Source organism: Oncorhynchus gorbuscha, linkage group LG22 (genome assembly GCF_021184085.1).
Source record: "Oncorhynchus gorbuscha isolate QuinsamMale2020 ecotype Even-year linkage group LG22, OgorEven_v1.0, whole genome shotgun sequence".
Lineage (NCBI taxonomy): Eukaryota > Metazoa > Chordata > Actinopteri > Salmoniformes > Salmonidae > Oncorhynchus > Oncorhynchus gorbuscha.
In genome coordinates, this window is record NC_060194.1 from 23587692 (window position 1) to 23612284 (window position 24593).

Consider the following 24593-nt stretch of genomic DNA (forward strand, 5'->3'; position numbering starts at 1 on the left):
CCTCGAATGGGGCCACAGTGTCTCCTGAACCCTCCTGTCTCAGTAGTTTGTGTCGGGGGGCTAGGGTCAGTTTGTTATATCTGGAGTACTTCTCCTGTCCTATTCGGTGTCCTGTGTGAATCTAAGTGTGCATTCTCTAATTCTCTCCTTCTTTCTTTCTCTCTCTCGGAGGACCTGAGCCCTAGGACCATGCCCCAGGACTACCTGACATGATGGCTCCTCGCTGTCCCCAGTCCACCTGGCCATGCTGCTGCTCCAGTTTCAACTGACCTGAGCCCTAGGACCATGCCCCAGGACTACCTGACATGATGACTCCTTGCTGTCCCCAGTCCACCTGGCCATGCTGCTGCTCCAGTTTCAACTGTTCTGCCTTACTATTATTTGACCATGCTGGTCATTTATGAACATTTGAACATCTTGGCCTTGTTCTGTTATAATCTCCACCCGGCACAGCCAGAAGAGGACTGGCCACCCCACATATGGTCTCTCTAATTCTCTCTTTCTTTCTCTCTCTCTCTCTGAGGACCTGAGCACAAGGACCGTGCCCCAGGACGACCTGACATGATGACTCCTTGCTGTCCCCAGTCCACCTGACTGTGCTGCTGCTCCAGTTTCAACTGTTCTGCCTTGTTATTATTCGACCATGCTGGTCATTTATGAACATTTGAACATCTTGGCCATGTTCTGTTATAATCTCCACCCGGCACAGCCAGAAGAGGACTGGCCACCCCACATAGCCTGCTTCCTCTCTAGGTTTCTTCCTAGGTTTTGTCCTTTCTAGGGAGTTTTTCCTAGCCACCGTGCTTCTACACCTGCATTGCTTGCTGTTTGGGGTTTTAGGCTAGGTTTCTGTACAGCACTTTGAGATATCAGCTGATGTACGAAGGGCTATATAAATCAAATTTGATTGAATTTGATTGACATAGCTAAACAGCACTGACAAATAACAGTCATGATCTAAGTCGTCTGAAAAGCCCAATAAAGAGATCTGGCAAAGGGAATACGTGAGAATATAGTAAAACAGACAAGATCTGAATAAATAGAAACACAAATTCAGCTGACCCTCTTCTGAAGCAACACATGAGAGAAACACATGGTCATACCTTTGACATAACATAAGGTTGTCCTTTTCAGAGTGCTCACCGGCTGCATACACACCGAAGAACTGGCCTCTCCAGTAGTCATTGGTATGCAGATACGACCTGTCAGGTGGTACAGTTGGATAATTATTGACTACAATGACAAGAGTTTTCCTGTGTGTGGCTACTTTGTGTGGAGATCTCATTTCACTGTTTATCAAATTTCTAGTAAAGTACAGTACCAGTCATACGTTTGGACACATCTACACATTCAAGTCATTTATTTTATTTGACTATTTTCTACATTGTAGAATAATAGTGAAGACATCAACACTATGAAATAACACATATGGAATCATGTAGTAACCATGCACATCTAATTTACATATCTCAATCTGCTGATTTTATTTAATTTAATTGCAGCTGCAAAGTTTTAAAACAGCCTATCACGCAAATATCGTTGCTTTTAAATCAGTACGTATGCGGGGACTTTCACTATACAGTCGTGGCCAAATTTTTTACAAAGTTTGCTGCTGCAGTGTCTTTAGATATTTGTCAGATGTTACTATGGAATACTGAAGTATAATTACAAGCATTTCATAAGTGTCAAAGGTATTTATTGACAATTACATGAATTTGTTGCAAAGAGTCAATGTTTGCAGTGTTGACCCTTCTTTTTCAAGACCTCTGCAATCCGCCCTGGCATGCTGTCAATTAACTTCTGGGCCACATCCTGACTGATGGCAGCCCATTCAGGCATAATTAATGCTTGGAGTTTGTCAGAATTTGTGGGGTTTTGTTTGTCCACCCGTCTCTTCAGATTTGACCAAAGGTTCTCAATGGGATTAAGGTCTGGGGGGTTTCCTGGCCATGGGACCCAAAATATCAATGTTTTGTTCCCCGAGCCACATAGTTATTACTTTTGCCTTATGGCAAGGTGCTCCATCATGCTGGGAAAGGCCTTGTTCGTCACCAAACTGTTCCTGGATGGTTGGAAGAAGTTGCTCTCGGAGGATGTGTTGGTACCATTCTTTATTCATGGCTGTGTTCTTAGGCACAATTGTGAGAGATCCCACTCTCTTGGCTGAGAAGCAACCCCACACATGAATGGTCTCAGGATGCTTTACTGTTGGCATGACACGGGACTGATGGTAGCGCTCACCTTGTCTTCTCCGGACAAGCTTTTTTCCGGATGCCCCAAACAATCGGAAAGGGGATTCATCAGAGAAAATTACTTTACCCCAGTCTTCAGCAGTCCAATTCCTGTACCTTTTGTAGAATATCAGTCTGTCCCTGATGTTTTTCCTGGAGAGAAGTGGCTTCTTTGCTGCCCTTCTTGACACCAGGCCATCCTCCAAAAGTCTTCACCTCACTGTGCATGCAGATGCACTCACATCTACCTGCTGCCATTCCTGAGCAAGCTCTGTACTGGTGGTGCCCCGATCCCGCAGCTGAATCAACTTTAGGAGACGGTCCTGGCGCTTGCTGTTCTTTCTTGGGTGCCCTGAAGCCTTCTTCACAACAATTGAACCGCTCTCCTTGAAGTTCTTGATGATCCGATAAATGGTTAATTTTGGTGCAATCTTACTGGCAGTCTTATATAGCCTCTGTCTCTTGCACAAAATAACCTGCGCTCCACTGGCCTCTCTCCTAAGAAAACGCTCCTTAACTCTTGGAGTCCCAGGAAAAGCTAGACTAGAATAGCTTGCTGAAAAATGTGTTTCTTATGCATTTCTTATGCTAATAGACTATTCCAAGCAGGATGCAAGCTCTTGTTTGCTGAATGTTAATACAGCAGTCAATATAACTTACAGGGAGAGAACTGTGATGGTGATAGAATACAGCAGCTATTTATTCAGACCCATAACCATTCAATATACATGAAGAGAAGTGATATCCATCTGCATCTTATTCTATATCGTTACGATGATGAAGATAAGGACAATACATTTATTTTATTTAACCGTTGAAAGCCAGGAAGGAATGAAGCAACAATAAATATATAGAGAAAGAGAAGGTAGCTCTGCAAGTTGCACAACATTAGGATAAATATTTTGAAAGGTATATACAGTTGAAGTTGGAAGTTTACATACACCGTAGCAAAAAACATTTAAACTCAGTTTTTCACAATTCCTGACATTTAATCCTAGTAAAAAATCCCTGTCCCTGAGGATCACCACTTTATTTTAAGAATGTGAAATGTCAGAATAGTAGTAGAGAGAATTATTTATTTCAACTTTTATTTATTTGATCACATTCCCAGTGGGTCAGAAGCCTTTAAATTGTTTAACTTGGGTCAAATGTTTCGGGTAGCCTCCCCACAATAAGTTGGGTGAATTTTGGCCCATTCCTCCTGACGGAGCTGGTGTAACTGAGTCAGGTTTGTAGGCCTCCATGCTCGCACACGCTTTTTCAGTTCTGTCCACAAATTTTATATAGGATTGAGGTCAGGGCTTTGTGATGGCCACTCCAATACCTTGACTTTGTTGTACTTAAGCCATTTTTCAACAACTTTGGAAGTATGCTTGGGGTCATTGTCCATTTGGAAGACCCATTTGCAACTAAGCTTTAACTGATGTCTTGAGATGTTGCTTCAATATATCCACATAATTTTCCTGCCTCATGATGCCATCTATTTTGTGAAGTGCACCAGTCCCTCCTGCAGCAAAGCACCTACACAACATGTTGCTGCCACCCCTGTGCTTCATGGTTGTGCATTCTTATTACTTGCTTTCTTGCTAGCCAGTCACAACCTCTATATAATCAACTCGGGGCTCTAGCACCTTCCACAGAGTTACATTATTTTCCAGAGAATGTATAGAGCCTCGAGTTGATTATCTCTTTTATACCATGGCTATAATTGAACACATTTACCACTATAAATGTGTTCATTTGCAGTTAGAAATGTTTTCCACGTCCACTGAAGTAGCTAGCAAGTTTACTATATAACGTAGCTACAGTATTTGCCTTGGTATCCAAACAAACAGACCTGCTAGTTTAGCTAAGCAAACCATAAGTCCTGTCTTGCTATTATGAAAATCGAATTCAACAATGCCAATAATGTTTTTTATTCGACTTTTGCTTTCAAAAGCAGCTCAAACATAGAACAAGTAAGAATGAACTATAGCCATTGAATTCTACCGTGCTGATATACCGTGCGTTTTAGGTCAATAATGTACGCTCTAGAATGCCCTTCAAGCCAATCAGAAATTAGTATTCAATAATGCCACGGTATAAAACTAGAGGGACAGTTGGAAAAGATAGATCCTGAGGGGTTTGTGCTGATTGTATGGAGATTATGACAGCTGGTTAAATGGCGTCCCTTGAGAAGGCAAGAACAAGATGTATGTCAGGAGAAGTGCAGGAGATGTGAATAGTTTTGCTCTCAAGAAAAGGGCATCATTGAATGCAGTGATTACTGGGGTAGAGGTAAATGTGAAAGCTGACCAACTGATGGGAAAGATTCCTGGTGTTTGTGATGCTCGTCGTTTGGTGCTACTCAGACAGGGTGACGTGAGTGGTGAAACAGAAGAGTCGTTGTCTGTTCTTTTGAGTTTTGATGTTGAGTCTTTGCCCGACAAAGTGATGTTAGTTTATCCTGTGCAAGCTTTTGTGCCGAATACAATTATGTTGTTACAGGTGTCAAGTTTATCACGTGTCAGCCAATCAGTATTCAGGGCCCGAACAACCCAGTTTATAATGTGGTGTAAAGCATATTTATTACTTGTTTGTTTCTTAGGGATTAATTTAACTATAACTAAAACACTATAGCAATTATGTTAACCACTAGATGGTGTTGTTGGTCAGGTTTTTAACTAAACTAGGAAAGTCCAGATACTATTTATTTAATATTTTGTCTACAATAGGCTAGATCTAATACAATGTTTTATTAGATGCTGTAATAGTCTTGTTCGTCATCAAAAGACATGGAGAGACAAACCTCCAAAAGAATAACATTGGAAAGTAATAGCAGTATCTTCTGATCAAGTTAATCAGTTTATTAATCATATTTTGTACTTATTCAACTTATACTTATTCAACTATCCAATAATAAGAAGCTATTTAAATACTATTTAAATAGTTAATGCCCGAAACATCAGCTCATATTACATAAACTCTCATAAATCATGACAAATATTCCTACATACAAATATATGTTTATTGTCCCTCTGCATTCCTGAGTGTAATAAAAAAATATATTGTTTTGCCTCTACTTCTTTTGAGGTTTGTCTCAGGATTAGAACAACCCTAATCTTGGTTAACCTAGAAGTAAAATCCTGCGTAATTTGGTCAGCTGTACATGCAGAATCTGCCCACGGGATAATAGTGCAACTCTTCATTCAAATAGCCATTCTTTCTAGCTGGTATTCACTTTAACCTTTCCAGTTTTAAGAGTGTTGCGTTTATAGGTCAAAACAATATTAATAAACTTTTCTCATTCATAGTACGTTATGTACGGTACAGTATGTTACGTTGTGAAATTCTCTTTTCAGTATCGTCACCTCGATGTTCTCAAAATAGTATTTTTTTGCTTTTCATTTTTTTTTCAAAAAGAAATGATTGCTTCAACATGCAGTCTAAAATCAGATCTCAGTAGTGTTCAAGAATTGCTGATATGTTTTGAAATGGTTATATGCACAGGCTCCTGCTGATCCTGATTGGATCATGTGGCAGAACGTTAGCAGATTATCTAGGATTAGTTGTTACAACCCCAATCCGACCCACTACAATAATCCAGTCCTCAACTCTAACATAGCATACACTACACCCTTACTCGATCAGCAATTCAACTAGTGTAATTCTTTAGAGAAAGGACATGCTGTGAGACAACACGGTAGGGAGTCTGTGTGGCAGCCAACAGCTCTAGAATGTCAAACATTTATACAATAAGGTAGGCTTGTGCATGCTCTTCTACTCTACTCATTCTGTTGTTGGTTTATGTGAATGTTGCTTTACTTGGCTCAGGTTGCTGCATTGATTGGACATCATCTGCCAGCTCAGTATGTAGGACAGTGATCCAACATAATTAAGGGGGGCTACACCTCCAAAGTATTATTTGAAATGTATCAAAACCATTTTAAAAGCTTTACTTATTCCAGGTCTGATTTAGCAACATATGTCATTTTTACTGTATCTGCTCACAATCACACGTGTTCCTATGTTTATCTAGAGCTATTCTCTGTGGTCAGTGGTCCTCTAGTGAAAGACTAGATGGCAAAACGGTTATCATTACTGGAGCCAATGCTGGCATTGGCAAAGAGACAGCAATGGACCTGGCAAAGAGAGGTAAGTGCACTTGTGTAACAGTATCACTTTAGACCGTCCCCTCGCCCATACCCGGGCACGAACCAGGGACCCTCTGCACACATTAACAACAGTCACCCACGAAGCATCGTTACCCATCGCTCCACAAAAGCCGCGGTCTTTGCAGAGCAAGGGGAACTACTACTTCAAGGTCTCAGAGCAAGTGACGTCACCGATTGAAACGCTATTTAGCGCGCACCACCGCTAACTAAGCTAGCCGTTTCACATCCGTTACACTTGCACCAGCATGTTAGTATACAGTACATGTACCACCATGTTGTGGTGAAAGGATGGGTAGCATGATGCATGTTTGTTGACATAAACTGTACATACTTGACATATACTCCGACATATTTCTATAATCATCAGGGGGCAGGATAATCTTGGCCTGCAGAGACTTGGGCAGAGCTGAGGCGGCACAGAGAGAGATCATTGAGAAATCTGGAAACCCCAACATTGTGACCAGAAAGATGGATTTGTCCGACACAAAGTCCATTAGAGAATTTGCAGAGTTAATCAACAGGGGTTAGTAGAGACTTGTCACTCGTCCAATCTCTTTATAATCTCAATGTGATGACTTTGTCTAATGTAGAAATACAATATGGAATATAATACAAAACACAATCAGTCTTAACTTCAGTGATTACTTTTTTTATTTGGCAATACTCTTTCAGAGGAGAAACAAGTGAACATTCTTATCAACAATGCTGGGATCATGATGTGTCCATACTCTAAGACCGCAGATGGCTTTGAGATGCAGTTTGGAGTGAACCATTTGGGTGAGACAGAGCAACCTAACACAAATGAAGAGATACAAATAGGCTATAGGGGTGAAATTATATATGATCTATAGTTGTTACCCTATGAAAATATTAGTCAGTAATACGTTATATTAGAAATCTACTGTAGAGTAGCATGTTAGAATATCATGTCTTTCAGGTCACTTCCTGCTCACCTTCCTGCTGATTGATCTGATAAAGAGATCCACACCAGCCAGAATCATCAACCTGTCCTCCATGGCTCACAAATGGGGTTGGATACAGCTAGAGGACATCAACAGTGAGAGGAGCTACCACTCCAGAAGAGCATATGGACAGAGCAAATTAGCCAACATCCTGAGTATACGATCCCTGGCCAAGAGACTAAAAGGTTTGTGTTACATTTTATTTTCTCCCATATTGGTGTTGACATTATCAGTGGACCTGGGCAAGCAAAACAAACTGCATTGAAAACACTGCGGTTTATGATAGAAGCTTTGCAAGATTGGCTGGCTTTTCATCATAGAAGTGTTGCATCATTGGCTAGTTTAACGATAACACTTTTCTTAGAACGTCTTATCTTGTTCACTAATAAACTTTCTAGCACTGCTGTTCTTTTTCAAACATCCAAGAATGACTGTTTTATGAGATTGTTGATCCAGTCCCCTAAATCTTGTTATTTTGTGCTTATTCGGTAAGATAAAAGGTTATATGTGACAACTGCACTATTTAGAAGAGGTTTGATTCTCTACTTCCATTTTTCCTTTGTTAGACACTGGAGTGACAGTTTATGCAGTCCATCCAGGTATAGTGAGGACTGAGCTGAAGAGACACATGAATTTAGCCCTGCTGATATCCTGGAAGATTGTCAGACCTTTCACCAAAACTATTGTACAAGGTGCCCAGACCTCCATCTACTGTGCTGTGGAGCCAGAGCTGGAGAGAGAGAGCGGTGGATATTACAGGTGAAATCACACAACGAAGGGAATTGTTTTTTAGACCTCAGTGACATTTTAGATAAATCCTAGGTTTACATAAGATATTTAGTATATGATACACATATTATTTGTTACTGAATTGTATTTGCATTGTTCACAGTGACTGTAAACCCTCCAGCTGTACCAGGGCTGCCAGGGATGATGAGATGGCTCAGAAACTATGGGAACTCAGCTGCCAAATGCTTGGGATAACATGGGACTGAACATCATCCTTGAATATCATTATAGATAGGCTAGAATATGTCAATTGTTTGAAAAGTGCATGCCTTGAATGCTTACACAATAGCTTATACTATAGAATCTATAGTTATACTATTGTTATGCATACTATGAATATGAATGCTGTATACGCAGAGCTTGACTTGGGATGAAATTGGTCCATTAGACTATGTACACAGCAATTCCCAAATGGCATTAGCCTATGTTTTAGAGACCTGATTATTCAGTGTTAAGGGTTCATACTCAGTTTGACAGATGGAATTTCATTACTTTTCCATTACTTTTAACCAAATTTCCATGACCATTAATTGGTGGCATCTCTATGTAGCCTACATGGAAAAAGTCAGCATAAATGTGGTATTGACACTAGAAGGCTGCTGGTCTCCGATCACATGTAGCCCTACTAGCTCCTGTCGTTGTGCCCTTGATCAAGGCACTTAACCCCCCACAAAGTAGAATAACTGCACTGTTAATTAAAACCTCTACAGGATCGGTGTCCCCCTGCAGGACGGTTGAGCTAACATGCGCTAATATGATTAGCATGACGTTGTAAGTAACAAGACCATTTCCCAGGACATAGACATATCTGATATGAGCAGAAAGCTTAAATTTGTGTTAATATAACTGCACTGTCCAATTTACAGTAGCTATTACAGTGAAATAATACCATGCTATTGTTTGAGGAGAGTGCACACTTATGTCCATGAAAATGTATCAATAAACTAATTAGGTACATTTGGGCAAACTTGATACAACATTTTGAACCGCAATGCAATGGTTCATTGGATTAGTCTAAAACTTTGCACATACAATGCTGCCATTTAGTGGCCAAAATCTAAACAGTGCCTAAACTGGAACAATACATTGTGGCCTTTCTCTTGCATTTCAAAGATGATGGAACAAAAAACAAATGTTATTTTCTTTGTATTATCTTTTGCGTTATATTCTCTATTAATTACACTAGCTATAACATTTCCACCTTCTTTAAACATTGAGACATCAGCTGTGTTCGAATACCCATACTATTGGTTCATTTTAGTATACTAACAGTATCCTTTCAGTTGCGCGTACTAGAGCTACGCCTGTCTACCTGAAGTTGATGCTGTTGCTTTGCAACCCTTTGTTAGAATAACAAATTACTAGAGAGATCCTTGACTTCGGGTGTGTTCCTAAATTTAATCTGGAGTGCCAGAGAGCACTCATAGTGCGCTCTGGGCGTTCGTAAATTCAGAGCTTTTCAGATTGTCAGTTCATAAATTCAGAGCGTTTTGCTCTTGGATCGTTCTGAGTGCACACTGGACGATCTGGCCGACAGTAGGGTTGATCCAAGCGTTCAGACCTTACAACAGCAGTCAAGCACCTAAACTAACTGGCTAGCTTGCTAGCTACTTTCAGACATATATAATAATAATATAATATGCCATTTAGCGGACGCTTTTATCCAAAGCGACTTACAGTCATGTGTGCATACATTCTATGTATGGGTGATCCCGGGAATCGAACCCACTACCCTGGCGTTACAAGCGCCATGCTCTACCAACTGAGCTACAGACACAAATGAGAGAGAACCTCACTCTGACCATTTTACTCACCCTAGCAGAGCTGTTTAGGCTGTTTTCATGTTATCCAGAGCGTTGGTGACTGTAACTTTGCTGCTGGCAACAATTTAACGCTTTTTTGCCAAAGTTAACTGACACCGGCCATGTTCAATGGGTGTTGAGCGTTACCAGTTATTCAGATGAACGCACCCGAATTAACAAGGTCCATAGAGAATGCACAACGACTATACCATTTAGCTAAGCATGACGTAAATAATCAAGTGAATACAAATTGGGTAGTTACATAGCATATATGTTAATATACTGTCAAGTTCGATGTATTAGTAGCCAACTAACGTTAGGTAGCTAGCAAACATACCGGTACATACTGCTGTAATGATATGCTAAACTCAGTAAAAAAAAAGAAACAGCCTTTTTTCAGGACACTGTCTTTGACAGATAATTAGTACAAATCCGAATAACTTCACATATCTTCATTGTAAAGGGGTTAACACTGTTTCCCATGCTTGTTCAATGAATCATAGACAATTAATGAACATGCACCTGTGGAACGGTGCATGCTGCAAGGAGTCATGAGGACTGCAGATATGGCCAGGGCAATAAATTGCAATGTCCGTACTGTGAGACGCCTAAGACAGTGCTAAAGGGAGACAGGACGGACATCTGATCGTTGTCGCAGTGGCAGACCACGTGTAACAACACCTGCACAGGATCGGTACATCTGAACATCACACCTGCGGGACAGGTACAGGATGGCAACAACAACTGCCCGAGTTACACCAGGAACGCACAATCCCTCCATCAGTGCTCAGACTGTCCGTGTCCGCAATAGGCTGAGAGAGGCTGGACTGAGGGCTTGTAGGTCTGTGTAATGCAGGTCCTCACCAGACATCACCGGCAACAACGTCACCTATGGGCTCAAATCCACCGTCGCTGGACCAGACAGGACAGGCAAAAAGTGCTATTCACTGACGAGTCGTGGTTTTGTCTCACCAAGGTTGATGGTCGGATTCGCGTTTATCGTTGAAGGAATGAGCATTACACCGAGGCCGGTACCCTGGAGCGGGATCGAATTGGAGGTGGAAGGTCCATCATGGTCTGGGGTGGTGTATCACAGCATCATCGGACTGACCTTGTTGTCATTGCAGGAAATCTCAACGCTGTGCGTTACAGGGAAGAAATCCTCCTCCCTCATGTGGTACCCTTCCTGCAGGCTCATCCTGACATGACCCTTCAGCATGACAATGCCACCAGCCATATTGCTCGTCCTGTGTGTGATTTCCTGCAAGACAGGAATGCCATGGCCAGCGAAGAGCCCAGATCTCAATCCCATTGGGCAATATGGGACCTGTTGGATCGGAGGGTGAGGGCTAAGGCCATTCCCTCCAGAAATGTCCGGGAACTTGCAGGTGCCTTGGTGGAAGAGTGGGGTAACATCTCATAGCAAGAACTCGTAAATCTGGTGAAGTCCATGAGGAGGACCTGCACTGCAGTACTTAATGCAGCTGGTGGCCACACCAGATACTGACTGTTACTATTGTTAATTCATTTTGATCCCCCCCCCCTTTGTTCAGGGACACATTATTCCAAATAGTATGGTTATGGATTATGTGTGAGTATGTGTGCCATTCCGAGGGTGAATGGGCAAGACAACATATTTAAGTGCCTTTGAAAGGGATATGGTAGTAGGTGCAAGGTGCACTGGTTTGAGTGTGTAAAGACCTGCAACGCTGCTGGGTTTTTCACACACAGTTTCCCGTGTGCATCAAGAATTGTCCACCACCCAAAGGACATCCAGCCAACTTGACACAACTTTGGGAAGGATTGGTGTCAACATGGGCCAGCATGCCTGTGGAACGCTTTCGACCCCTTGTAGATTCCATGCCCCAATGAATTGAGGCTGTTCTGAGGGTAAAAGGGGTTGTAACTCAATATTAGGACGGTGTTCCTAATGTTTTGTACACTCAGTGTAGTTAGTCTATCATTATTTTATAGCAGGGGTGCTCAACTACTATTTGAGACGGTCCAGTGATACAAATATCCTAGGTGGCAAAGGTCTGGAGGGATATCGTCCTTTATCAGCGCTGTGGTATGGCGCAGTAACAAACATAGTTGTCTACGATTTAGGAAACATGACGTTATATAAAATGTGCATTAAATACATTAAATAAATTAAATGAGACGAATAACTTGAATGAATTACAACATCTTTCGAATTTAACATTGCTGAAGAACCAAAGTGGTTGCATAATTACTACTGCTCTCTCTTCGTCCGCCCACGTGTTCTCGCACACCCCGAGAGCTTCTGGTCAGCGGGGTGGTGGCATAGGGATCCTTATCTCTCCCATGTGGTCATTCTCTCTTTCTCCCCTTACCCATCTGTCTATCGCCTCCTTTGAATTTCATGCTGTCACAGTTACCAGCCCTTTCAAGCTTAACATCCTTATCATTTATCGCCCTCCAGGTCCCCTCGGAGAGTTCATCAATGAGCTTGATGCCTTGATAAGCTCCTTTCCTGAGGACGGGTCACCTCTCACAGTTCTGGGCGACTTTAACCTCCCCACGTCTACCTTTGACTCATTCCTCTCTGCCTCCTTCTTTCCACTCCTCTCCTCTTTTGACCTCACCCTCTCACCTTCCCCCTACTCACAAGGCAGGCAATACGCTCGACCTCATCTTTACTAGATGCTGTTCTTCCACTAACCTCATTGCAACTTCCTCCAAGTCTCCGACCACTACCTTGTATCCTTTTCCCTCTCGCTCTCATCCAACACTTCCCACACTGCCCCTACTTGGATGGTATCGCGCCGTCCCAACCTTCAGCTCTCTCTCCCCCGCTACTCTCTCCTCTTCCATCCTATCATCTCTTCCCTCTGCTCAAACCTTCTCCAACCTATCTCCTGATTCTGCCTCCTCAACCCTCCTCTCCTCCCTTTCTGCATCCTTTGACTCTCTATGTCCCCTATCTTCCAGGCCGGCTCGGTCCTCCCCTCCCGCTCCGTGGCTTGACGACTCAATGCGAGCTCACAGAACAGGGCTCCGGAAGGCCGAGCGGAAATGGAGGAAAACTCGCCTCCCTGCGGACCTGGCATCCTTTCACTCCCTCCTCTCTACATTTTCCTCCTCTGTCTCTGCTGCTAAAGCCACTTTCTACCACTCTAAATTCCAAGCATCTGCCTCTAACCCTAGGAAGCTCTTTGCCACATTCTCCTCCCTCCTGAATCCTCCTCCCCCCAATCCTCCTCCCTCTCTACAGATGACCCGTCAACCATTTTGAAAAGAAGATCGACGACATCCGATCCTCGTTTGCTAAGTCAAACAACACCACTGGTTCTGCTCACACTGCCCTACCCTGTGCTCTGACCTCTTTCTCCCCTCTCTCTCCAGATGAAATCTCGCGTCAGGACGGCCGGCCGCCCAACAACCTGCCCGCTCGACCCTATCCCCTCCTCTCTTCTCCAGACCATTTCCGGAGACCTTCTCCCTTACCTCACCTCGCTCATCAACTTATCCCTGACCGCTGGCTACGTCCCTTCCGTCTTCAAGAGAGCGAGAGTTGCACCCCTTCTGAAAAAACCTACACTCGATCCCTCCGATGTCAACAACTACAGACCAGTATCCCTTCTTTCTTTTCTCTCCAAAACTCTTGAACGTGCCGTCCTTGGTCAGCTCTCCCGCTATCTCTCTCAGAATGACCTTCTTGATCCAAATCAGTCAGGTTTCAAGACTAGTCATTCAACTGAGACTGCTCTTCTCTGTATCACGGAGGCGCTCCGCACCGCTAAAGCTAACTCTCTCTCCTCTGCTCTCATCCTTCTAGACCTATCGGCTGCCTTCGATACTGTGAACCATCAGATCCTCCTCTCCACCCTCTCCGAGTTGGGCATCTCCGGCGCGGCCCACGCTTGGATTGCGTCCTACCTGACAGGTCGCTCCTACCAGGTGGCGTGGCGAGAATCTGTCTCCTCACCACGCGCTCTCACCACTGGTGTCCCCCAGGGCTCTGTTCTAGGCCCTCTCCTATTCTCGCTATACACCAAGTCACTTGGCTCTGTCATAACCTCACATGGTCTCTCCTATCATTGCTATGCAGACGACACACAATTAATCTTCTCCTTTCCCCCTTCTGATGACCAGGTGGCGAATCGCATCTCTGCATGTCTGGCAGACATATCAGTGTGGATGACGGATCACCACCTCAAGCTGAACTTCGGCAAGACGGAGCTGCTCTTCCTCCCGGGGAAGGACTGCCCGTTCCATGATCTCGCCATCACGGTTGACAACTCCATTGTGTCCTCCTCCCAGAGCGCTAAGAACCTTGGCGTGATCCTGGACAACAAACTGTCGTTCTCAACTAACATCAAGGCGGTGGCCCGTTCCTGTAGGTTCATGCTCTACAACATCCGCAGAGTACGACCCTGCCTCACACAGGAAGCGGCGCAGGTCCTAATCCAGGCACTTGTCATCTCCCGTCTGGATTACTGCAACTCGCTGTTGGCTGGGCTCCCTGCCTGTGCCATTAAACCCCTACAACTCATCCAGAACGCCGCAGCCCGTCTAGTGTTCAACCTTCCCAAGTTCTCTCACGTCACCCCGCTCCTCCGCTCTCTCCACTGGCTTCCAGTTGAAGCTCGCATCCGCTACAAGACCATGGTGCTTGCCTAGACAACATATTTAAGTGCCGGAGCTGTGAGGGTAAAACGGCACCTCAGTACCTCCAGGCTCTGATCAGGCCCTACACCCAAATAAGGGCACTGCGTTCATCCACCTCTGGCCTGCTCGCCTCCCTACCACTGAGGAAGTACAGTTCCCGCTCAGCTCAGTCAAAACTGTTCGCTGCTCTGGCTCCCCAATGGTGGAACAAACTCCCTCATGTTTTGACGCCAGGACAGCGGAGTCAATCACCACCTTCCGGAGACACCTGAAACCCCACCTCTTTAAGGAATACCTAGGATAGGATAAAGTAATCCTTCTCACCCCCTCCCCCCTTAAAATATTTAGATGCACTATTGTAAAGTGGTTGTTCCACTGGATGTCATAAGGTGAATGCACCAATTTGTAAGTCGCTCTGGATAAGAGCGTCTGCTAAATGACTTAAATGTAAATGTAAATGTAAATAATTGTCTATGCAAAAAGTGCACTCTGAACCATAGGCCTTGAATGGACTTTTTGTATTATAATAACAAAGTGCATGTTTTTTGGAGAACAAAGAATGGCTTAACAAACATAATCTGAATGCACAGAATACCACTGTGGGCCATGCAATTTTCTTGTATAAGTCACTCTGGGCCTTGCCATTGCATCAATGAGAGAAATGACACTTTCTGTCTCCTGCCAAGGCATTGCACTTTGGCACAAATGGTGTGAGAGCCACTCTGAGACACTGGTGCAGGTGTTCATTGGTGAGCCAGGTGCGGTATTTGTTTTTAATAAAGTTCATTGTGGAGAAGGCTGATTCACAGCTGTATGTGGAGCCAAATGGTCAGGATGTATAGTGCCAGTTTCTTAAGCACAGGGACATCAGCTGCAGGCACCATCTTTCCCCAGAAAATAACAGGGTCACAATCACCAGCCTGCACATTCAAAGTCACATTTTCTTGCAGCTCTATCAATTCCATTTCTGTGATGTAACATCTACCCATCTGAAGATCTGTTTATCTTCTACTGACAACTTTGTCACATTGGTCACATGCATTTCATTAGCTGTGGATGAATCAACAGATAACACTGATAATGCCCAGCTTCTGTGATGCAAGGTAAAGCAGCAATAAAGATTTTATGGTTGCTCCCACCAACAACGTTGTGATTAATGCCTTTTTAATTAAACCATCTCACCCAGTATAGCCGTGGGAGGTAGTGGTGCTGTGGGTGCTGCCTCACCCCCAGATAAATCAGAATAAATAGAAAAATGTAATAAGAAGCAGCAGCAGTTCTCTTCCAACAGTGAAGTCATCAAAGCGAGCCTTGAAGTTATCAATCAGCTTCTGGATGAAATCTACATGGTTGGGAACATCTTTATCTCCTGCGTTTGTACCAGAAGATTGAGGAAATGGACACGTTCTCCCTGGAGATCATTCTTGAAAAGCTCCAATTTATTCTGGAAAGCCTGGACTGCTCTTATTATATCACACACTGTGTTTAACCGTCCCTGCAGCTTAACATTCAGTTGATTAAGATGTGATCTAATCTCTGTCAGAAATGCAACTGTTTCCATCTTCTCATCTTCCAAAAAGGTCAGAAAACTGAGTTGCTCTGATAAGAAAGTTTTTATTTCCTCCTAAATGGCCCATAAGCGTTTCAAAAGCCTGCCTTTGCTGAGCCATCTTACATTGTTGCTAGTAGTAAGTCATCAAAACTGCCATTGGCCTCTGTCAGAATGCCTCGTAGCAGGTGATGTTGTAGAGATGATGTTGCTCTTCAAAAGTTGATCAGTTTCATCATAGTTGTCATGACCGCAGAATACTATTTTCCCAGACTGGCATACAGGACAGATTGATGGATGATGCAGTGATATAATGTCAGGCCAGGGTGGTCATCTTTAAAACGTGCAACCAGTCCCCTCCCTCTTCCTGTCATGGCTGGAGCTCCATCTGTGGTGATGGAGACCACTGACTTCAGATCTTTCCCCCTTTTTGCCATCCCTTTGATGGCCTCATGGATATCCTCTCCCCGTGTGTGTGCTTCTAGATGTGTTAAGACCAACAGCTCCTCACAGAATTCCTTTGTTTCGTTATAAAATCTGAAAAACACCAGAAGCTGGGCATTATCAGTGTAATCTGTTGATTCATTCACAGCTAATGAAATGCATGGTGCATTCTGAATGGTCTCATCAATTGTGAAGTTAAATCTTCAGCCAATATTTCAGTTCTCCTCATTGCTGTGGAATCTGACAGTGGGATCTGTTTGATCTTTCCCTTACCTCATCTCTTTGTTTATCTTCAAGGAAGTTGTCAGCAACTCCACACATGCATCATTTTACCATCTCAGCATCTGAAAGAGTTTTTTGGTGTTTTCCCAAAACCCAAGCTAACCTCAGTGAACACTCCATTGCACGTTGTTGGGCTGTCAGGGAATTGGCAAGGACTTTGGTCAACCTCTCATATTGGGATTTGAGTCGGTTAGTCTTGTTTGTTAATACCTCCGTGTTCAGGGGATACATCTGATTGAATTTAATATGCCTGGTGTCATAATGGTACTTAACATTGGCACTTTTCACAAGAGCTACAATCTCGCTACCACGGCCGTTGAAGGAAGTGGACCAAGGTGCAGCGTGGTGAGCATACATTTTCTTTTATTATAAAAAATAACGCCAACAAAACAACAACCCCGAAAACAACCGTGAAGCTACAGGCTATGTGCCATAAACAAAAGTCAACTTACCACAAAGACAGGTGGGAAAAAGGGCTACCTAAGTATGGTTCTCAATCAGAGACAACGATAGACAGCTGTCCCTGATTGAGAACCCTGTCAGGATTTGGCCAGGGTTGTTCCGGTTTTTGGTCACTAGATGCCCCCATTGTGCCTTTTGACCTTTTGTTTTCCCTTGATCCCTATTATTATTTGCACCTGTGCCTCGTTTCCCCTGATTGTATTTAAACCCTTTGTTTTCCTCAGTTCTTTGCTCTGTGTTTGTATGTTAGCACCCAGCCCTAGTTCTCTGTGAACTCTTGTTGATCCCGGTAGACTCTCTTGTGGAATTATGGTTTTTTTTGTTCTTGTTTGTTTTTGAGTATCTTTTGAGGCTTTTTGTGCTTTACCTTCCACCTTGTGGATTTACCTTTTTTGTCTTGGAGGATTACCTTTGTTCTTGTGGAATTCCTTTTGAGGTTGTGGAGTTACATGTTTTCCTGAAGAACTTCACTTTTTACTTCATTAAATACACCGTCTCAAGTACTGCTATGTCTGCCTCATCCTCTGGGTTCTGCCGACTATTCGTGGCTCAGTTGGTTAAGTGACTGTTTCTCACTCCGGAGATCCGGGTTTGTAACCGGGTCCTGACAAACCCTACTCGGCCAACACATAGAAATACAAATAATAGAACATAGAATACCCACCCCAAATCACACCCTGACCAAACCAAATAGAGACATAAAAAAGGATCTCTAAAGTCAGGGCATGACAGGTCTCCAACCTGACTCAGCCACACTCCCCGTGTGCCCCTCCAAAACATTTTTTGGAGCTGCCTCTCGGGCTTCCTTGTTAGCCGAGTCCCTTCGTAACGCTACCGCTCTGCTCTTGCTGCCTCCAGTTTCTCCTGTGGACGGCAATACTCCCCAGCCTGCTTCCAGAGTCCCTTACCGTCCAGGATCTCCTCCCAAGTCCATGAATCCTGGACACGCTGCTCCTCCTCACTACGCTGCTTGGTCCGTTGTTGGTGGGACGTTCTGTCACGGCCGTTGAAGGAAGTTGCAGCGTATCTTGACATTGCCAAACATATGTTGACATTGCCAAAGCAAGTGAAGTAGATAAACAAAAGTGAAATAAACAATAACAATTTACAGTAAACATTACACTCACAGAAGTTCCAAATGAATAAAGACATTTCAAATGTCATATTATGTCTGTATATGGCGTTGTAACGATGTACAAATAGTTAAAGTACAAAAGGGAAAATAAACATAAATATGGGTTGTATTTACAATGGTGTTTGTTCTTCACTGGTTGCCATTTTCTTGTGGCAACAGGTCACAAATCTTGCTGCCGTGATGGCACACTGGTATTTCACCCAGTAGATATGGGAGTTTATCAAAATTGTGTTTGTGTTTGAATTCTTTGTGGGTCGGTGTAATCTGAGGGAAATATGTGTCTCTAATATGGTCATACATTTGGCAGGAGGTTAGGAAGTACAGCTCAGTTTCCACCTCATTTTGTGGGCAGTGTGCACGTAGCTTTCTCAATAGCAAGGCTCATTGAGTCTGTACATAGTCAAAGCTTTCCTTAAGTTTGGGTCAGTGACAGTGGTCAGGTTTTCTGCCACTTTGTACTCTCTGTTTAGGGCCAAATAGCATTCTAATTTACACTGTTTTTTTGTTCATTCTTTCCAATGTGTCAAGCAATTCTCGTTTTGTTTTCTCATTATTTGGTTGGTCTCTCTCTCTCTTCTCGGGCAACGCCCCACTCTCACGGGCACACATGCAGATGATACACAGCACACAGAAACACACGGAAGGGTAGGCCTAATTCTGATCCTGGCTGCTATGTTGATTTTTAAAGCTGCTATCAGCAGAAGAAACAATAACAATGCCGCCCCCCTGCCCCTGTTTCCGTAAAAAGCTGAGGGGAGGGGCTGGAGAAATGTAATCACTCTCAAATTCATACACATAGCTATGGATGCAAGGATTGACCACCCATGATATCCAAATTATACTTTTAACTATGTTGAGGCTGCATAGTGTTTGTTTACATTTTCTTTGTTTAGAAACATTGGTGTAAAACAAGTGTATATTTTGGGTTCTTATGGGGTACGACAGTTGAAATAAGCTCATGAGGGATTTATCAATTATATTTGTCAAAAATCAATGGGTAGCCAGTCCAAAACCTAATGTAGCAAATGCTGATTGCCCTTTTAAGACATTGATAATGTATTTAAAAAGCAAAACACCATATTAAAATCCATGACATTCTCAATCTGTGTAATTTCAAATTTCATTCTGCTCCGTTTACATCGTGACATTTTATTTCACAAAGTCTTGCCCTTTGAAAGGACAAGTGAAGTGTTTGTAACGCAAAATGAGAGAGAGCCTGTCTCTCATCAGAGATCGCCTTTATTTGGGGAGATTGCAGAATATGACCTTTTCATTCAAGAAACAATTTTTAATTTTCTTCCGTGCTTTGGTAACTTCCTGCTCTTCAACGGTCTCTGGTTGGACTGAGGACAACACAATTAGAGAGCCTCTGGAGGAATGCAGAGGCCAATTGAGCTCCATAAAAAGCCAATTTATGCTTGATCTGAAAATGTGGTCAGAGTGGGTGACACAATTTAAGGTCAAATTGAGCTCCATACCGCATCAATGTGGGGCTCCCAGATTTTGTAACATTGCAGAGGGCTCTGTATAGCTCCTCATTGAGTTGATTGGTTGACGGTAGGTGGGAGCGGGAGGTATAAACACAAAGTTACTTCCTTGACAACTTCCTTCACAACAGCTCTGCTCAGCGAAGGCAAGAAGTATAAATGCGCTTCTGCTGAGGCCGTATCGCAGTAAATGCAAAGCCTTTTACAAAATTTGGGAGGCACACTGGAATGTATTATGGAGCTTGATTTGGCCTTTGCATGCCTCCGGGGGCTCAGCAATTGCGTAACACCCTCCATACAAAGCCTCCGACCACATTTTTGGATCAAACATAAATTGGCTTTATTATGCCCAGTACGTCTTGCTATGGAGCCTTCAACCACAGGGTGGCGTTGCATTTCCACTCTGTTGTGGACGTCTCCATTGAAATGCATGACATCCAGTGCAATTTAACAGAGTGCTTATGTAATGTGAACCAGGCTGGCATGCTGGATTCACAGAATAGCAGCAAATAAACTTGAACAAAGCGGAACCAGGATATGAATGCCCACTCCATTACAGTGGAGGCTGGTGGGAGGAGCAATGGGAGGATGGGCCCATTGTAATGGCTGGAATGGAATTAATGGAACGCACATGTGGTTTTCATATGTTTGATACCATTCCATACATTTCATTCCAGCTATTACAATGAGCCCATCCTCCTATAGCTCCTCCCACCAGCCTCCATTGCGATTCAATGTAGATCCCACCTTCATTCCACTTTGATCAACCTTTTTTTGATGCTGTGTGTGAAGCTGCTACCCATTTCCCCAAAAATGTGGATGCAGGTACAACGGTCCGGACAGCTCCGGGCATTTAATAAGCTGTTTTGGCAGCTCACTTTTAAGACACTTTATGTTGGTGTTTCCTTTATTTTGGCAGTTACCTGTATGCACTTGTGATAAAATGTAATCAACAGTTTTTTTTTTTTTAACTATTGATCCTCTGTGGCTAAATTATGCTCTCTGGTGTATTTTGAACATTGAGAGCTGGCTCCTGTGGTTAGATAAAAAAATACAAACAAATACGTATCAGTCACATTTATTTATTTATCAGGTAAGCTCTTGCATTATTCTGGCTCTGGCTCCGGCCCAAGTCAAGCACAGTGTATACAGCATCTTTTGTACTTGACATGTATAGTAACAATGACTCAAGGTCTTAAATTATGTTTTTTTCTGAAACTGCTGCCACTGTTGTGAAATAAGACAGCCATCTGCAGTACCTTGCTGCTATGTAGTGAGTGAGTGACTGCAATCAATCGCGTACTGCTTCAATGCCTATGCTTGAATGATTGCGTCTAGAAATGGATTTCCATATATTATAGGGGAATAAATAAGTGGATCTATATTTAATTTAACTGTGTCTGCATGGAGTCGGGATTTGAATTGTATTCACACAAACTGCTTACCACAATAAAATGATTGTTTTTAAACAGTTAATAATGTCCTTTCTTCTTTTTGAGCATTATGTTCACATATGTAGGCTACATTATTAAGACATTCGACATTATCACGGGCACGGTGAGACCATTTTAAACCACACCCTACGCTTGCTATTATGGTGGCAGAGATTGCATCCGGGTTATCTTTGAGCGCATGCGTATTAGTGCGGAAGATCAACCTCCTCCAAATGGCTTGGTAAACACATATTGGTGGCCAAAAAGCAGTGATCCAATTTTTTAAAAAAAATCGTTCTCCCACTGGGGCAGAATCACCTCAGGTGGTGAGGCTCGGGAGACTTCACCACACCTGTAGCAGCAGGTACAATAGGCTTAATCATCCTCACTCTCGTCAGGTTCGATTACTGAGCATTCACTAGCAACCGACTCCAGTTTGAGGTTATCAGGGGAGCATGTAGCCTAACCATTCCTAGGCATTAACGTTAGTTTATTCATAATAAGTACAGGTTTGTAGCCCAGTCAAGAGACGAAGGTTTATACCCCAAGAAAATGGTTGTCCCAAGTTCCCACAGCCACAAAGTCAGAAAACCCGACTATTTAATTATTTTTAAAATCCGATTTAAACCTTATGTCTGCTCCTAACCTTAAGACCAAAAGGCTACGTTTTGTTTTCAGAATATTTTTGTTACGATATAGCCAATGTCGATTTTGTGGCTGTGACAACCAAAAACTTTACTTGTCGCCACTTTTCCTGTTTGCGTGCATCAAGAGTCCGCGTCATCCTTCCTAATCCCATCCGGGTTAAAATCTTTTGCGCATTTACACGAAGTCGACGTCAGCTTTCGAGTTAGAACATACGTGGCTAAGTATTCTGGTAAGTGAACTAGAATTGCCCTTATCAGATTAATTTACGGATGTATTTTTGTTCTGTTAATAGTGTTATTTCAAAGTTGCATCAAGTCGCGCATTGTAATGTCTTTACCTTGTATTAAGAAGAACAGTCGTTACAGTGTTATGTAACTTTCATTGGCAGGGTAGCACTATCAGCTACAATGTAACACGAGTATTACATTGTCTTCACGAAATGTTAAACATTGTTACAAATCAGTGTTTTGAAACATTTACCCAAGCCCGAAGTATAGGGGACTGGAGGGTTACACTGGTGTAGTAGGCTAACGTTACCTAAAACACATGTTTAAAAGCTTATACTGTATTATATGTATATAGGCTGCTAAATAAACATTAATTTATACATTTTATTTATTGCCCCCCTTCCCCCAGTAGGACAAAAATCTTTTCAACATGGACCAGGTAATGCAATTTGTGGAGCCCAGTCGACAGTTTGTGAAGGACTCCATAAGGCTTGTGAAGAGGTGTACCAAGCCAGACAGAAAAGGTAATCTATCCTATATCATAGATATCCTTATAATGAATTGACCCCTACATGATTGACTGTTGTGAAGGGCTGATATCTTACTCAAACACTGTACCCTTGTACAGGAAATTAAATGTACTTACATTTTAGGTATTCTCACAAGCCTCTCTCACTAGCATGCTGTGGTATAGATGCACTGAACTGACTGGGCATATATATTTCTCTGTATTATAGATCATTATCACTCTTTCTGCTTTATTAATCAGTTGACTGTTCAAATTCATATATTGTTTACAATAACAATATTGTACATTTTATTTTATGATTTGTTAGCCCCCGATTGACCTAACTTTGCAATGTAGCAGCTATCTGAATTTGGCCATGGAAAATCGGATTAAACTTTGTTCTTTCTAATTTCAGAATTCTCAAAGATTGCCATGGCCACAGCGATAGGTTTTGCAATCATGGGCTTCATTGGTTTCTTCGTCAAACTCATCCACATCCCAATCAACAACATCATTGTGTAAGTATTAATCGATAATAGCCTATTATTACTGTTAATCAACCACTGCACAATGATGATAGTTGGCAGTGTTCCTCAATGGAGATTGTTTTTTATATGAATGACTTTGGAATTAATTCATATAATTTTGTCTTGCAGTGGTGGTTGAATATCTCCCCTGGCTGATTAACTACCTGCAACTGGACATGGGATTAAAGTGTTAACATTTTTTGTATATTATAATTATCTTCAGTTCATATTTGTTTGCTTTGTAAATAAATTTGGATTAATAGGATATCAAATCTCATGTGTTTATTTCCTCTAAATCACAGAAAATATTAACTTCGATCTAGGGCGTTGGCATTTGACATATTGTTTTGATTAACACATTATTTGTTACATTTCCTGTAAGGAATGACTGATACTGTCTTCCATGATCTGATTCTGAATGGACTGATTAAATAAAGTTCATTATCTCCTGTTTTCCATTTAATCTCCATTTTATTCAGGCTCAGTTTGTTTTGCACAATTTCATATCATAGTAAGATAAGTTTGCAGAGCTTCTACTGCACTTAACCTTTCTCCATTTACTATGTTCACTTGTGTAGACCTTGTTCCCTTATAAGGCTAGCAGAAAACATGACCTCTCTGTACAGTGCAGAATCTTGAGAATCAGTGAGTATCTCTAGGGAATTCTAAAGGAGTATTATGTGAACCTGTGTGTTCCACATTCTAGGGCTTGGATTTCCCTCCCATTTTACTGCTATAAATAATGCAACACACATGAGGAAAACAAGTAGAGCTTTATATTTATAGGCAGAAGGAAATTAATTTGTAACGTGGTGTGAAAAGGTTCAAAGCCCAGTGTGAGTGAAAATATATATATTTTTATTTTACCAGAAGGGAAACCTGTATGGATTACATTTTGAAGAGGTGAGTAAAATCGTAAGCTTCATGTTATGAAAATCATCTCCAAGTATGAATCGTTGATTCTGAGGTTGCATTGTCTTTCACATCGCCATAGGGTGGGGTTTCAGAGCAACGGTGTGGAAAAGACCAAGATAAAATATCCCCATCAAATAAAATGCCATTAGATTTCTATTCAGATGAGGTCATACAAGTGGTTGACAGGCACAGGGAAGAGACGATCACACTTCGAAGATTAACATTCATCCATTCACTACCACAGGTGTATTTTCCACATTAGGTTTGCTCCAGTGAGACAGACATTTGAACACAAAGGACTTCTCTAGTCATATAGTATATCATTCGGACAAGTTTAATGATCTGATGAGGTAAAAAAAGTCCAAATTGAGTAGGCTAGTGTAGTTTTCTCTGAAGTGTGTGCATC

At 42.4% G+C, this 24593-nt stretch overlaps 2 protein-coding genes across 3 annotated transcripts; both read left to right on the top strand.

Moving 5' to 3' along the window:
* The first annotated feature begins 5831 nt into the window (after nt 1-5831).
* On the top strand, nt 5832-8955 carry LOC124009997 (retinol dehydrogenase 12-like). Its single transcript, XM_046322293.1, has 7 exons — nt 5832-5970; nt 6250-6365; nt 6753-6908; nt 7058-7162; nt 7323-7532; nt 7914-8106; nt 8240-8955. Exons 1-7 carry the CDS (start codon nt 5948-5950, stop codon nt 8340-8342), a joined length of 906 nt encoding a protein of 301 aa, XP_046178249.1. The 5' UTR covers nt 5832-5947; the 3' UTR covers nt 8343-8955.
* Nucleotides 8956-21660: 12705 nt separating this feature from the next.
* On the top strand, nt 21661-23537 carry LOC124009760 (protein transport protein Sec61 subunit gamma-like). 2 transcript variants are annotated; one of them, XM_046321907.1, is made up of 4 exons: nt 21661-22239; nt 22650-22761; nt 23161-23263; nt 23402-23537. In XM_046321907.1, the coding sequence occupies exons 2-4, from the start codon at nt 22668-22670 to the stop codon at nt 23409-23411; spliced, it is 207 nt and encodes a 68-aa protein (XP_046177863.1). In that variant the 5' UTR covers nt 21661-22239; nt 22650-22667; the 3' UTR covers nt 23412-23537. The 2 variants fall into 2 exon arrangements, with proteins under 2 accessions (XP_046177863.1, XP_046177862.1); XM_046321906.1 differs by having other exon boundaries at nt 21668-22239; nt 22647-22761.
* The last annotated feature ends 1056 nt before the right edge of the window (nt 23538-24593 follow it).